At 45.2% G+C, this 16,220-nt stretch overlaps 1 protein-coding gene across 2 annotated transcripts in view; it reads right to left on the reverse strand.

Moving 5' to 3' along the window:
* Positions 1-6,133: 6,133 nt before the first annotated feature.
* The window catches only part of CORO1C (coronin 1C), an 87,579-nt gene continuing 77,492 nt past the window's right edge, over positions 6,134-16,220 (reverse strand). For both annotated transcript variants that reach the window (XM_084648906.1, XM_084648907.1), the window contains exons 5-11: positions 15,246-15,427; positions 14,500-14,619; positions 13,637-13,741; positions 11,610-11,755; positions 10,329-10,386; positions 9,994-10,239; positions 6,134-9,011 (exon numbers count right to left, since the gene is read on the reverse strand). In XM_084648906.1, the coding sequence (XP_084505032.1) occupies positions 8,892-9,011; positions 9,994-10,239; positions 10,329-10,386; positions 11,610-11,755; positions 13,637-13,741; positions 14,500-14,619; positions 15,246-15,427 (977 nt within the window). In that variant the 3' untranslated portion in view covers positions 6,134-8,891. The remainder of the gene's footprint in view (positions 9,012-9,993; positions 10,240-10,328; positions 10,387-11,609; positions 11,756-13,636; positions 13,742-14,499; positions 14,620-15,245; positions 15,428-16,220) is intronic.

Genomic DNA, 16,220 nt, shown 5'->3' on the forward strand with positions numbered 1-16,220 from the left:
GGGTCAAATCAAGAAGTTTCAAACCTTTGCATGTCGGACAAAACCAGAAAGGTTAAGGCATAAAATGAGTTGCAGCTAGCAGGGAACATAAAAGGCAATTAGAGGAGGTTCTTTAAATACATTAGGAGCAAGAGAAAGACCAAGGAGAAGGTAGGTCTACTTCCAAGGGAGAGCTAATAACTGATGACATCAAGAAGACCGAGGTACTTAATGCATATTTTGCTTCAGTCTTTTCTATAAAGGTTAATGGTGAGCAGATACTCAACAGTGGGCTCCCACAGGGTCTGAGTCTGGTACTATTCAATAGTTTCATTAATGACTCGGTTAACGGAATAAAACGCATGCTTCTAAAACGTGCAGACGACGCCAAGCTGGGAAGGGTTGCAAGCACTTTGAAGGGCAGAATTAGAATTCAAAATGACCAAATTGGAGAATTGGTCTGAAATCAGTAAGATTAAATTTAAAGACAAGTGCAAAGTATTTCACTGAGGAAGGAAAAATCAAATGCACGACTACAAAACAGGGACTACCTGGGGAGGTGGTGGTACTGCTGAAAAGGATCTGGGGACTACAGGTGGACCACAAACTGAATACGAGTCAGCAGCGTGATGCAGTTGTGAAAAAGGCTAATGTTTTTCTGGGGTGTCTTAACAGGAGCGTTCTACATAAGGCTCTGCTCGGCGGTGGTGAGGCCTCACCTGGAGCACGGTGTCCAGTTCTGAGCACCAAATGCGGACAAACGGGAGAGAGTCCAGAGGAGAGCAACAAACTTGATCAAAAGTTTAGAAAACCTGCCCTATTAAAAAAACGGGCATGATTAAGTCTTGAGAGAAGTAGCCTGAGTGCGGGACCTGAGAACAATCTTCAATTATGTTACAGGCTCTGAAGATGGGACAAGAAGTGATGGGCTTAATCTGCAGCAAGGGAGATTTAGGTTAGATATTAGGAAAAGCTTTCTAACTCTAAGGCTAGCTAAGTTCTGGAACAGGCGTCCATAGTAGGTTGTGGAATGGTCGTCATGGGAGGTGTTTAAGAACAGGCTGGACAAACACCTGTCAGCACTGGCCTAGGTTTCCATGGTCTTGCCTCAGCACGAGAGGCTGGACACGACTTCTCGAGGTCGCTTCCAGCCCGACATTTCCATGACAGTAGAGCGGCCTCTCCACGTGCGGACTTCCTTATGACACTTGGCCTTTCTACCACCCCTCCCCATGACTAGCTCAACACCCTTCGCCGGCATTCTCATTCAGAGCTTCAGTGATGGAGGCATCACCCCCATCTTACAAAGGCTGGCACCGACAGACAGCTGTCAAGTGCCCCATGCCTGTGGCACAACCTGAAACAGAACCCAGGAGTCCGGACCCCTAGCTCCCTGCTTCACCCAGCAGGACCCAGCCTGCTCCAGCACTCAGCTGTGAACAGATTTCCCATTAGTTTCTGAACTCCTTCTGCCCACCCTGGATTTACTTAGTGTGAAACTTGAGCCCTCCAGACATGGCGCAGCTGTGCAGAGGCCAAGCTCTTGGGGAACAGCTGCCACAGTGAAAGAGGACCTGCATCTGCTTTAAAGAATTTGGGGTTCTGCACAAACGAGGAGTGTCCAGCGTTAACAAGGTTCCATATTGTCCCTGGCACATCGTTCTCCAACCTGGGAGGAACACAGGCCTTTACGAGTCAGCAGGGCTGGCAGTTGCAACACAAGGCTGGCTCAGGGTATCAGAGTGGAGGAAGTGCACAGACACAGTTGTGAAACGCTTTGCTGCAACTTACTGTAAATTCCAGGGTCCTTGGAGAACAAAGCCAGCAGTGAGTGCCAGTACGTTTGCTAAACGGCAGCTGCTATCCTGAAAATATACAACTGGCTCCCTGTTGTAGACTTTTCCTTCAAGTTGAGATTTTCATAGCCGACGTGGGAACCTAGCCCCACAACTTCTAACCCCAGCCTTGAACTTTGACATTGCCAGGTTTCTCTTCTCCCTGTGGTAAATTTCAAACAGATTTAAATTGGGAAATAGGTAGTAGACAGCACATTGCGTCCTAGCTCTACGCAACAAAAGCCAGAGTGGGCCGATTCTGTTCTCCTTTCTCCTCACACTCACTGTTCTGCCGACCTTGGAAGGCATCACCAATCCAGCTGAGCCAGCAGTAATACAGTGGGGATTGTGTAAATGGAAAAACACCATGCAGCTTACTTCAGTTAAAGGACGTTGTTGGGCAGTTCACATCCAACATGAGCTTTGCTTTCCCTCCCAGCCTCTTCTCTCAGGAGACTCCTGGACAAGAAGGGAAGGAAACGGGGGGAAATCCCAGTGGGCTGGCTCCTCCCACCCTCATCCCTGGAATGGTTTTATGTTTACAGCTGTATCGATATGATTTAATACTGATCATGTAATTTAACAGGCCAGTCGCACCTGTGAGGTGCAGGGTCCATCTTTCTATCATGGCAGCCATCTATCTAGGTCCCTGTACCGTGCCCATCACCACCGAATTTGAGCAGCTCCCTCATGGTAAGCGCTCCACCATGACATGGAAACCCACACATGAATCATAAGATAGATCCAGAGGAGTGCTTCTGGTATCTGTGGAAACAGTTCCCCAGAAATACATGCTTCCAAAATAGGATTTTGCCACAAGTCGACTTTGCTCAGTGGCGATGAATATTCAGAGGGGAACTGATGCATGGCACATTGGCAGGGCCAAAGGGTGGGAAGAGTTAAGCCCGTCGGCATGGATTCTGGTTCTGTTACAGGGGAACAGTTTCCTCCATCTCTTGGCACAGTAAGTCTAAGAATTAGGGCAGTCAAGAGATTAAAAAAATTAATCACGATTAATCATGCCATTAATCGCACTGTTAATATAGAATACCATTTATTTAAATATTTTTGGATGTTTTCTACATTTTCAAATATATTGATTTCAATTACAACAGAATACAAAGTGCACAGTGCTCACTTTATATTTGAGTACAAGTATTTGCACTGTAAAAAAACAAAAGAAATAGTATTTCAGTTCACCTAATACAAGTACTGTAGTGAAATCTCTATCAAGAAAGATGAACTGACAAATGTAGAATTATGTACAAAAAAATAACTACATTCAAAAATAAAAACAATGTAAAATTTTAGAGCCTGCAAGTCCACTCAGTCTTACTTTTTGTTCAGCCAATCGCTCAGACAAACAAGTTTGTTTACATTTGCAGGAGATAATGCTGCCCGCTTCTTGTTTACATCATCTGAAAGTGAGAATAGGTGTCGCAAGATATTTACGTGCCAGATGCGCTAAAGACTCACATGTCCCTTGATGCTTCAACCACCATTCCAGGGAACAAGCGTCCATGCTGATGACTGGTTCTGCTCAACAATCCAAAGCAGAGCGGACCGATGCATGTTCATTTTCATCATTTGAGTCAGATGCCACCAGAAGAAGGTTGATTTTCTTTTTTGGTGGTTTGGGTTCTGTAGTTTCTGCATCAGTGTTTTGCTCTTTTAAGACTTCTAAAAGCATGCTCCACATCTCGTCCCTCTCAGATTTTGGAAGGCACTTCAGATTCTTAAACTTTGGATTGAGTGTTGTAGCTATCTTTAGAAATCTCACATTGGTATCTTCTTTGTGTTTTGTCAAATCTGCAGTGAAAGTGTTCTTAAAATGAACGAGTGCTGGGTCATCATCCGAGACTGCTATAACATGAAATATATGGCAGAATGTGGGTAAAACAGAGCAGGGGACATACAACTCTCCCTCAAGGAGTTCAGTCACAAATTTAATTGATGCATTTTTTTTTTTTTAAACAAGCGTCATTAGCATAGAAGCATGTCCTCTGGAATGGTGGCCGAAGCATGAAGGGGCATACAAATGTTTAGCATATCTGGCATGTAAATACCTTGCAATGCCAGTTACAAAGTCCCATGCAAACTTCTTTTTTCACTTTCTGGTGACATTGTCCGTAAGAAGAGGGCAGCATTATTGCCTATAAATGTAAACAAACTTGTCTTAGCGATTGGTGAACAAGAAGTAGGACTGAGTGGACATGTAGGCTCTGAAGTTTTACATTGTTTTGTTTTTGAGTGGAGTTACGTAACAAAAAATATTTACATTTGTAAGTTGCACTTTAACAAAACTTGCACTGCAGTACTTGTATGAGGTGAACTGAAAAATACTAGCTTACCATTTTTACAGTGCAAATATTTGTAATCAAAAATATACACTTTGATTTGAATTACAACACAGAATACAATATATATGAAAAAGAAAAACATCCAAAATATTTAATAAAATTCAATTGATAATTAAAACTGATTAATCGCAATTAATGTTTTTAATTGCAATTTCTTTTTTTGAGTTAATCGCGTGGGTTAACTGTGATTAATTGACAGACCTACTAAGAATCACTCTCTCTGGCATCTGTTAAGCTCTGCAGAGCGACATGGAGAAAGACATGACAGCAGCATGCAGGGTCAGGTTGGATTCCACCCCCTCACCTACCCCGGCTTCTCAGCTCAGCCAGGAAACTGCCACATGGGAAAGTTGAAATTTGCCCCTAAACTTTGGGGAAGCCACCAGTTTGGCTGGAGTGAAATTGCCTGGTGAGAGTGGGGAGAAGCTGGGCCCACTGGCACAAACAGAGAAACTCTGCCTTGGAACAAACAGACTAGATACCAAAGTCTCAGCTGGCACAGGCAAACCCTGGAGCATGGAGACTGGCTGAGGTTTCACCCAGCGCAGCTGGCTGAATGCTTCTTGCACCCAGCTGCAGCAGCCTGTGGGGGGACGTAGGGGTACCTCACTGGGGGAGGGCAAAAGGAGCTGAGGGTCACCTGACAATGTATGACTCTGCCATGTGGCTGGATAACCCAAATCCACATACTGTATTTGTAAAGCTTGTAAAACAGTCACCCCAGTCTTAACCTGTAGAATTACAGAATCTATCACCTTTGATTTGTCTCCACCCGGTCCAGGTTCGTTAGGGGCTATAGAGAAGTAGAACATGGTTTGTTCTAAACAGCCTCTTGCTCCCAAATCCTCCAGGCTGGGCAGCTTCTCAACAGCTGCAGATTGTGAAGATGGCCCCTGCAGTAAATCACACAGCGGAGTGGCCAGGCTCTGCAGACGGTCTGCCCTGGCCACCAAACTGCAGTCTGCAGGCAGACAGGCGCTAAGCCAAGTCAGGCACAAAAACTGAAGGAAGACAGACTCCAGGGGGAAGACATTGCGTGTCTCTTCGCATCCCCAGAGTAACTCCCAGCAAGGAATGCCACAGCGATTTGAACTTTCCTTTGATCAAGTATCTGAAAGGTGCTGGGGTAGTGGCAGCCCCCGAGAACATGATGCTCTGCCTACACAAGGGGCATAGGGTAAGAATCCCTATTGGGCTCTACCATCGTGTCTACTCCGTACTCTGGAGAGCCAAGGGAGTCTGCATGGGCTGTATGCCATCCTGGCGTGGCAGGATGTGTGGTGCACACACTTATTTGCTGCTAGGAACTGGATTGAGAAACAAGCCATTTCACAAAAGCCTCTAAGCAGCCGTGGGACGGGTACAATTTTCAGTCGCTGCTGATGTGGCTTGGATTCAAATGAGCAAGCCGGAGGTGAACAGCTCCAGGCTCCAATACCCACTCCTCAGCCACCTACCCACAGATATTGGAGGGCAAAGCTCCTTTCGAGAAGCGTCAGTTCTGCACAGCTGGAAGTTGACTGGAAATGAAAGGCCTTCGTGGCCTGCTTGGAAAAAGGGAATGTTTGAAATACATGAAAATACAAAAGCAGTTTGTGAGTTCTGGGCTTCTTTCCAAGAGCATCAAACTAAAAGAAGGACCAAGATTCTCTCATAAATGGCTGCGGGTAAAATTTTCAAATGTGCCTAAGTCCCATTGCAAGTCAGCAGGGCTCAGATTCAGTGCCTAGGTCACTTTTGAAGACGGGACTCAGGCACATTTGTGAAAGTTTCACCCTGTCTATTGTGCATCTAGACTATTGCGTCCTCCGCTAGTTTACAAAAATCCTAACCCCAGCCAGAAATAAAACACTGGCTGCTCCCTACAAGCTCAGGTTGCTGACACGCATTCAAATGTAATTGAGCAGCGCAGAATGCCACAGGAACAAGGTGTCAAAGAAAAACAACAGACACTGGAACTTGTAATCAATGATTTTATCTTTGAAAATGGAAGCAAATATTTGGACAGGGTACTATGGCTGCTCTATAAGAGCGCATCTCTCACATACTTTGCTGGTTCTCTTCTGGGATAGCACGGCTAAAAAAAGCTTTAGGCACTGACTCCGTTTGAGCCTGGCTAGGCATCATCCGTTCATTTAAATAAAATACAAGCTACAAACTAAAAAACCACGGAGGACTTTCCCCCCCGCCCCCTTCTCTTCAAACCATCACGCTACCTTACACCAGGGTTGGTTGGGCAGTTAAATCTGGCATTTCAGGAACTTCATTCCCTCGGGTTAGAAATACAAAGACCCCCAGCACACAGACTTGACGCCACACATACAAATTAACAAGGAGATCGCTACCCAGGGGATTTTGTTTGCCAAAATCCACCCCACCCCACCAGCCATTGATCGCAGTACAAAAAACACCAAACATTCAAATACCCCAGAATTGTCTAGGCTGCAAACTCCATTTTCAACGCACAATGCCAAGAACATTGGCTCGCTGCCTTAAATAACCCAGAGCTGGCTTTATGAAGCTTTCACCTCGTGACACTACATGTTCTCTGTCCTCTCATCAATTTCTTATGCTTCACCTGCTAAAAGTTCACTTAACTGTCCCAATGGTACGACTTCACCTTAGGTCAGGAACACTCACGTCTTCCAGAACAAGAGACTCCTTCATCGTAAGTGTTGAACATGCAAATACAAGAAAATGGAGAACTTAAGAAATTCTAGCTAAACTACTTGAAGAGAAATTCAGCACTCACTCTTTTGCCCAGATGAAGGAATGTGAACCTGTCCCATGCAAAGGCAGCCTCTTGTCTGGCACTTCCCTCATTAATTGGGAAAGCAGCCCTCGTGTGCGTGTGTGTCTGACGGGCATATGCATATATATATATTAAGCTGCAGTGAGGTGATTCAAGGATCAAACCTCAGGTGGAAAAGGGTATTTTAGGCTTATCAGCTGGTTCACTGCTCTGGCCCCCAGACAGGTTTTAACTGCACTTGTGTTTGATCAGCCCCTCCCCTGGTGCCAAGGCAGGTTATACTGGCCTGGGTATGGCTCAAACGAAGGTTGACACGCATCACAGCAAACTGTGCAGACTACCAGAGGTCTAGCACCCTTTGCCCCAACAGGTGCTGAAGCTGCTCACCCCTGCAGGTAAATCCTTTGCAAGCCTGATCAGGGCCCACCTGGGAAGCTGCGTTTGTCACCAAACGCTGCTCCCTCTCATAACGCAGACCCTCATGGTAAGCAGACGTTCACTGGGCTTAGGCAGTCACTGGACACTCGGAGCCCCACACCCAAGTCAGCATGTTGGCTTTGGATTAACATGCACCTACACGAAGTCTTTCACCTGGGGATCTCAAAGGTTTCTGAGACCAGGGCAGAAAAGCTAGGACTGCAATGGGACTGGAGATAAAGGTTACTTATATTTCAGGAAATCTTGTGTTCCCTGGGATGGGATTTTATTATAGCTGGTGGGGTTACCAGGAGTGAGAGAGAGAGGGAGGATAGGTATTGGAGGGGTTTTATTTCTGGAGACCTGTCATTGTAAAGTTACCCACCTGCTTCTAATGCTGCTTTGAAAGCCATACTTGGGCTGGAACTTCTCAGAATCAAAAATGGGGGCAGAAATAGTTTAAGCTCACAAATTTAAGAGCTTCTTTGCAAAGCAAAGGAGCCTGGTCTTGCAGCATTTAATACAGACACAAAAATGTACAGCTAGGCAAAGGACTGGAATAGACATAATGGAAAACTTGGCTACATGCTCATGTCCTGCTTGCTTGCAAATCAGAATTCTGGGCATTCATCTTCGCTATCTCGCTGCGCACCCTTACACCTTATGTTAGCTGATAAACAGAATACATGTCTGCGGTGTAAAAATATTTGGCCTTTAAAAAACAAAATGCCCATTCTGACAATGTTAGAATAATCCAAAGCACAGGGTGTTGGAATGAGGACAGCATGACTCCAGGACAAGGGTTCAGCCTCTCGAATGTAGAAGGGGAAGAGAGTTATGTGGTGACATGAGTCACTTCACTCACAACCAAGTTTTTTAGCGAGGTGCTGATGGTGACTGGGACACTGTTAAAAAGGCAGTAAAGTCAACTCACATGGGTTTATGGGAGGGTCTCTATAAACTGCTTTGTCCACACTGCAAATGGAACGGATCAGATTGTTCAAAGATGAAGATTTATACAAAATAGCCTCATTTTGTTCTCCACACAGTATAAACACACACATGCACAGCCACACCCCAACCTCTACACACTCACACAGTGCTGTTCCTTTAGATTTAAAAAACAAATACTGCAAAATGCCAAATAGGAAAAATAAAAGGCTACTTTTTTGTGTGTGGCAACTTTTAAAAAAAAAAATGGTTAAGAACAATGTGGTGTTGGTCCCTATGGAGACTTGGGCACAACACAAAGTCAGAATAGTTTGTTTTCAAAAATTCATAACATCTGGAAACAAATTGTAAAAGTAGCACTTAGGCTATTGACTTAATTTTGACCAAGTCATGTAACACATTAAAACATCAGAAAAATCTTTCACTAAAAAGCTTGGCTTTTAATCATCGGCTTTCGCTGAAGTTAATTTAGGAGAATAAAAAGTTCTTATTGGAATGCTGCACGCTGCTGCTTGACGAACTTCTGAAATGGAATGTCTTCTTGAGTGCAGTGCCTGCCCAGCCCTGCTCCAGCTTAAAGTTCTGCTCCCTTTGCTCTCAAACGGTCATCTTCGCCATCTGCTGTTCTAACTTGGAAATGCGCTCATCTTGATTGGAGATTGTGTCTTTTATAGATTTAAGCTCTTTCAAAATCTCATCCAATTTGGCTTCGTTTTGCTGGAACCAAACAAAAAACAAAACCAGGATTCATTAAAAATTGGCCTGGAAGGAGCAATTCTGCATATTCAAGTTTGAGGTTTCCAAAGCAAACGTGTTCCAACACAAAGGGATTTCAAAGGGAGATTCTTACAGATAAACCAACTGAGATGGCTGGGAATCATGTGCTCTTGAGTGCTACCATGAAGCTTCTGACACAGGGTAACATGCTAATGGCACAGCAGCATTTCTAATGGAGTTAATGCGAATGTAAAGGGTACACTGGGCCATGGTTTGCTTTTTAATGGAGTTTATGTTCTCCTTTATTAATAGCCATCAGTTCAATGGCCCAATACACTGAATCTGCTCTTATAACCAACGCTATTAGAGCGCCTGTCAGCCAGTATCACCAGAGCACAGGGCATTTCACACCCTCCTTCTCAGCAGTCCACTCTGCCAGGGTTATCCAGTCTGATTTGCTGTGTTTGGTTTTAGACAAATGATGGGCTCATGAATTAGGATCCAAAGTTCCTCGGTTAACCAGCTGCTTTCTTTGAATTACATACGAAAGGCAGATTGCTGTGGCCGCCACCCCTGGAACGAGTTCCCAGTGTGGGAACAGGACTTTTAGTGTCACAAGCCATTTCAAACAGTTCCAGTGCCTAACAGCACAAAACCATTCCTCCCATTGCAGCTCTGGGCTGAGGGAATGTAAATCCCCCACGTACGTGTGTGACCAGATCACCAGGCCTAGCACACATTTGTGCAGAAGGTTCACAGGGCACTTCAATAGCTACAAGTGATCTTAGACTTACCTCTTGTCCAGGAAACCACATACCCTAGTAGCACCTGGGCTCTACGTCCATGCTAACTAGCTAAGCTGTTACTACAGGGATGGGCCCAGTGTAACGAGGGCATTTGGTTTTTTACTGAGTCAGAGGGTAGAGCAGCCCTGCCTGAGACTCCAGTGCCACTCCCTGATGGCCTGTGAGATGTTACTCACAATATTTGAGGTGTCTGCTGCTTTCTTTGGGGTGTTAATGAGATCGCTTTTCTTGTTTGCTGCAGGCTTGTTGTCCAATATGTTCTTTTTGACCACCTTGAGATCCCTGTTCTTGCCTGGAATGTACCCATGTTTCAAAGAAATGAGAATGGGATCAGCATTCTTCCCCTCAAACCACTCTTCAGCTTCCAGAGCTGCTTCTGGGCCAGCCGTATCGGGATACAGGTCATCTTGGAAAAGGTCAGACTAGAAGTCAGAAGGAATTGATTAGTAACATGCTTTGGGCTGGAAGGCGCTATATAACTTCCACCACGTAACTGCAGGGAGCACCTCACCTTTCGGGGGACAGTCATGATAATGGGCTCGCACTTCCGCTCGTGAAGTTTGAAGAACCTTTCAAAAAGAAAAAGCACAACTTAGTGGGAGCAAATGCCAGTGGCACATGAAAGCTGGGCTTCTTTCCTCTGTTCACCCAAATGGATACTAGTGGACAAGTGAGAATGATTAAGAGGTTTCAGCTGGGTAATTTCTCCCCCCCCCTCCATTACACCCAGCAGTTGAAGGGGCTTTTCTAAGGGCTGGTGAAAACTACCCAGCTTTGTGCGCCAATGCTTCTATACCTTTAATGACTGGGTGGACTGAAGGGCAGCCTGTGTGAAGAGAACAGCACATGGAAACAAGATTCTTTAGGCAGTCTTCAGTCTGGCCTGACGATCTCTCAGCATGTCACAGAGTGCTGCCGAGACTATGGCGATGAGCACTATACAGATATCGTCTACACGCACTGTATCTTTGGTCACCAGGCTGCTGCATTACACACTGCCTATCTCCACCCCCATCTTCCACCTCTACTCAGTATTTTGAGCTAGAAGACCATCACCAATTAAACCTTTACAGTGGGTGCCTCTTCCTTGTCGTGGGATGTTTACCTGGCCTGGCTTTCGCTGGCAGTTTTCAGTCATGTCAGCAATCTTTGGTTAAGACAGTGCTGCTGTACTGTTCTCCAAGAGTCCGAAATTGTTTCTATCTAAGTTTATGAAGCAGCATTGTGCAGCCTGGAAGGAGATTAATGCTAGACCATCAAAGAGATATCCTCTTAATATTAAACCCTGTAGTAAACCAGGCTTATGTCCGACCCAATATAGATCAGAACTGCCTAGATGGAACACACTTGGTTTTAGCAAGGCTGATTCCAGCAGCTTGCTGTGTCAGATACTGTTCATCAGTCTGTTACGGTCTCAGCCGAAACACTGATCCATTTTCAGTTCAGATCGTATTATCCCTAGCAGACGTATTAGTACTTGTCACTGGGAGCGAAGGGTACTACAGAAATCCTGCTGGAACATGGAACTCCTCTCTCGCTTGCTCTCAAATGAGGGGTCTCTAAGTCAGTCATTATTTGTGCCACTATGTCAGACCACACATCAAATTGAGCTTTTAAGTGCTCTCAACTCTATCAGTTCTTGTACCAAATGCACCTCTTGCTTCTGTGAGGTTGTTTTGCTTTGTACTATATGAACCTGGCCAGCGCGGCCCAGGACATGTACCAAAAGCAGGAATTCAAATTAGCTGCGTTGCTCACATCCACATGCCAGCCACTCAGCATTTCTAGTTACCTGGCTATTTCACACTTGTTCACATCCAGGCCCCTCTTTGGCATGAACCCCATCCCTCTCTGCGGTTCTTTGCTGCTGAAGGTGTTGAGGTAGTGGACATACGGGGATTCATCGGTGATCTCAAAGTAGCGAATGCTGCTGTCACCCTACAGGGAACAAAAACGAAGGCGAATAAAAGGGACTGTGACGACTCCATGGCCCTGGGATCCCCTCTTGGCTATGGGATACTGTGCTTAGCATGTGGGGAGGGGGCTCCCTTCCTAATGAGGCACCATGTCCTTTACACAAAAAGCAGGCTGAAGTCTGCTATCGATCCCCCTCCCTGAAGAGAGAAGAAATGCATCATGCCAATGCACAAGCAGCCTCCAGCCCACTGGCTGCCTCTATGCAGCCGTCAGACACAATGGCAATACTAGGAACACAGTGCTGCCCTGGAACATCAGCAGCCCAAAGCGGACGTGAATGAGGCAGTGCTGGAGATGCGGGCAGCCACAATGGAGGGGTTAACTGCAGGGACCAGTGACGTTTCCATTACATGGGAGGCAAAGGGAATATCTCATAACAATCTGACCTTCAAAAAGCATCACATAAAAAGGAGAGAAGCATCAGAAACAATTGCCCCAAGAGTAATGTACATTTTATAGTTAATTTTCTCCAGGTGAAACTTTCACTGATCATCAGGCTAATGGCCTCATCTCAGCCAGCTCAATCACTATCAGTCTGCTGCTGCATTCAGATAGACCTATTAGCATGGCGATCATAAAACAGATGTCCAGTGTAATCACGGTTCATTATCTCAACAGGCTCTCACAAGTGAGGGATACGGTCTGGATTTAGAAATCTAAGTGGTGTCATAATCTCAGCACAGGACTGGACACCAGGAACTTCCATGGTCCAGTTCCATCTCTACCACCCTCTGTAGCTTTGGGCAAGTAAGAATTAACCTCCCTGCCTCCGTTTCCTCATCAGCAGACTGGGAATAACTCTTGCCTTCCCTGCAAGCATGTAGAAGGGGATGATTGTTTGCACAGCACTTTGAAAGTGCCATGTATTTAACTATATAATATGGAGTCGTCATCTTGTAACAAGTATTTCATTGAAAAGGATGTGCAAAAGCATGCCATTTATAACATGCAGCATTGACAAGGAAGCATCTGGCACATGTTTGAGTCTGGCTGAAAGTACAGATTAATAAAAATGGGTCGGTGGTCTGGAGATATCGGACAGGAGAGCTAGAAAACAATTACTCCTCATGAGTTCCAGGGGATTCTAGCTGTCTCTCTAAAGCAGCAGAAGAGGTAGTAAGAATGGAAAATGAGTCTCTCTTGTTAGCTGCTTATTATGAAAATGTTCTTCCATCTGCTTGTATGGATCCTTCTCGGTAACTGCTCGTTTACCTTGCTTATCTTTAAGCTGCGTGTTTGCAGGAAACCTGGAGCAGCAGTGGGCACGTTAGAGCACGTAACACCAACAGTAAATCACTTTCAGAAGCAACATGCACAACTCCAGTAACTGACCCATAAAACAAAGTTGGCTCTGTACACATTCAGGTGTCTGAAAGGGCAGTGAAGGTACCACCTGTGGGTGCCTTCATCCTATATTAATGCCAGGGGTCACTTGGGTCACCATCCAAAGGGGTGAGTCTGGCTGTAAGGCAAGTTTAACTTGTATTCTTCCCATACAGCTTTGTTTGGCCTAAGTAAACCCTGCCAAAATAAAAACAAGGCTAGGTGAGCATCCCGCAATCATATTTTAGGCTCCATGGGACTGTCGTAAAGTCTTATGGAGTTGGAATAATCACTCCAAGTCCCAGATCCTTGCAGGTTCATCTGCAGCCTTGACAACCGCCGAAGTGCAACATTTTGTTTAACTTTCCAACCCGTGGTTTTTAAGAAACGCTTTTGCGCATAGTGAAGGACCTTGTGCGCTCCAGCTGAACGGAACGCCCTTCACCAGCAGCACCCAGTCACCAGCACCACAAGCAAACGGCTACAACCACTTCACTCCTCTTGGAAGTTGCTCTTTACCTTGCCACACAGATAAATGATATTGGTGTCTGGGTCATAGAATGGAAGCAGCACCCCATTGCTGGTGTCCATTTCGTGCAGGGCTATTGGCTCTTCCATATTTTTCTGCAAATGAGATTTGTATCAGATCATTAGAGAACGGAAACCTCCAGTAAATTCATTAGCTAAATCCTTTGAGATTCCTACTGTTTAGGGGAACGACCACCGGTAATTTCACTACTCTGAAGCGCCTGACGTTGTAGCACATACGGTCATTGTTTGAGAGTACACTGGTTTTCTGAGGACCTTCCATCAAAAGTTGTTTTTAACAGGCCCCCACAAACACACACAAAGTTAAGGAAGAGATTAGACGCACAATCATGGTACTAAGTCTATTGCACAGTCGAGGAAACAGACCACGTCACAGTTAGGTACCACACTACATTGGCACATGAAAGATTTTGGATGGAACTGGCCCTCTCGGAAGGCCTGCAGGATCTGCTTTTTGCTTTGGTCAGATTTACGTTTGGCTCAGCTGGCTTGTTCTAGGACATCACTCCTTTGCATATATTTTCCTGATCTGTTCAATAATAAATGCAGCTTTGAACATTTAGCTGCTGTTACGTCTTCACTGTTCCTGGGAAGACACAGTAGACTTCCTCCAAGGAGGTTATACGAGAGTAAATTTCCTTTACAGATACAATTTGGGGCCTAAACAGATTGGCGCTGTGCTCGGCTGTGACATGTAGGGGCAGGATGAGAGAGCTAAGAAGGGGAATATAATCTCACTAATAAAACGTAAAGTGTTGCAGTAATTAGCAGGCTATCTTGGCCAGTAACTTATGACAGCATTATAACAAAGGACAAGCTGGATGGGCACATACAGGATTCCACAGGGCGAGCTGCCGTTCACTCATGCGGCTGAAGCCGGTGGTAAAGACATTGCCATCGGAGAGGAATATTGCTCTTATAGGCCGTGCTCCCTCGTGGGCCCTCTCCTTCTCCTGAAATGGATTTTCAGAGAACAAGATTCAGCACTAAACAGAAATCCGGACTCATGATGAATTAACCCAAATTCTATTTGTCGAGTTGCATGGAACCACTGCCCCAGGAAGCTGACCAGATGGGATATAGCCACCAGGTCCTTGCCCAAAGCTCCAGGTGAAAAAATAATTACTAATGTACAAGAGAAGCGGCATCCGTTCAGTTGGTTTCTTTCAGCTACGCTTACCATGCAGAATCACATATACTAAAAGCAAGATTAAAACAAACTGATGTTTCAGCAAGCTACAGCACATGAAAATAGACAGCTATGCCACCAACCCTCCCTCTGCATCTACAGGTACCCAATTTTCCACACATTATTGTGCTACTATAATTGTGCCTGAAAATTACGTGTGAAATTACCCTTGTGCAGATTGAAAAACTGGGCCCAAAATGTTGATATTCAAGCATAAATGCCAATAAAATTAGGTGGAGTACCTCAGCACTGCTACCCTTCCTGTAACATTTCACCCGCTTTGCAAATCTCTCACTCCGTTAAAGAAAACGCAAACGTTGAGTTTGTCTACATGCTTTTTTTTGCTAAGCATCTGTTGCACTGACACTCCACTGATTTTAGCATACTCACAGCAACGATTTCTTGTTTCCTAGGGTCAATCACTCGGACTTTTTTGTCTTTAGAAGCTGTACAAATCAGGCTGCCGTTGCGATTCCAGCTCACATTGTAAATCATGTCCAGATGCATGTCATCCAGATTTATGAGGGCTTCACCTGTTCCCACATTCCAGATGATGACTATATTATCACAACCTAAAGGAGAACAGTAACCAGACCTTAGAGCCAACCCACATACAGAGCACACAGGCCGGTTTTCAGAGGGGTTTAAAACAAAGGATAGTTCTAAGGGCAGCCAGTTCTATTCTCAGGAAGAGGAAAAAACTTGATGTTCTGCTTCCATCATTACGAGACGAGGAACCCTAGTAACAGACCAAGGCCCCATGATGCTAGCAACAAAAGCAGATTCTCCAGAGTAAAAAGAGACACCCCCCCCACCCACACACACACTTCATATGGTTTGCAGATGCACAGTCAGTATCAATCTGTGTAGCCATGCCATGGGTAGAACATGCGGAAGGTCAGTTTCCATTTTAAGGGGGTATTTAAATCAAAGCTGCAAAGCAGGTTAGAGCCACCTGAACCCTCCAGGAATCACCACCTGGGCATGTTTAAAGATGCCCGTAAGCTTTGTGTTTGGGATGAAGAACATTTCTCAAGGTCAGTGGCATTAAGGATGTCCTGCAGAGGCCAGGAACAGAAGGTACAATGTCTAGGTGCCTGATAAGGAGCATTGTACAATCTGTTCCCAGTGCTTGCAATGCAAGAACAAAACAGGAAGGATTCACAGGTGTAAGCAGCTTTCAGGAGAATTCACACAGAACCCTTCCTGTAGATTATTAGTGGACTGGGGATGAACATTTGATACAAATTAATGAGCAGAATTTGAAGACTTCCTGGGTAACCTGCGGGCAGAAGGTGGCTATTGAGAAGTTGGTGTCAGGCTGGAGGACACTTCCATTTGCTGCAACGATGACTATACAGGCTG

Source organism: Lepidochelys olivacea (assembly GCF_965140295.1).
Source record: "Lepidochelys olivacea isolate rLepOli2 genome assembly, chromosome: 15".
Taxonomy (NCBI): domain Eukaryota; kingdom Metazoa; phylum Chordata; order Testudines; family Cheloniidae; genus Lepidochelys; species Lepidochelys olivacea.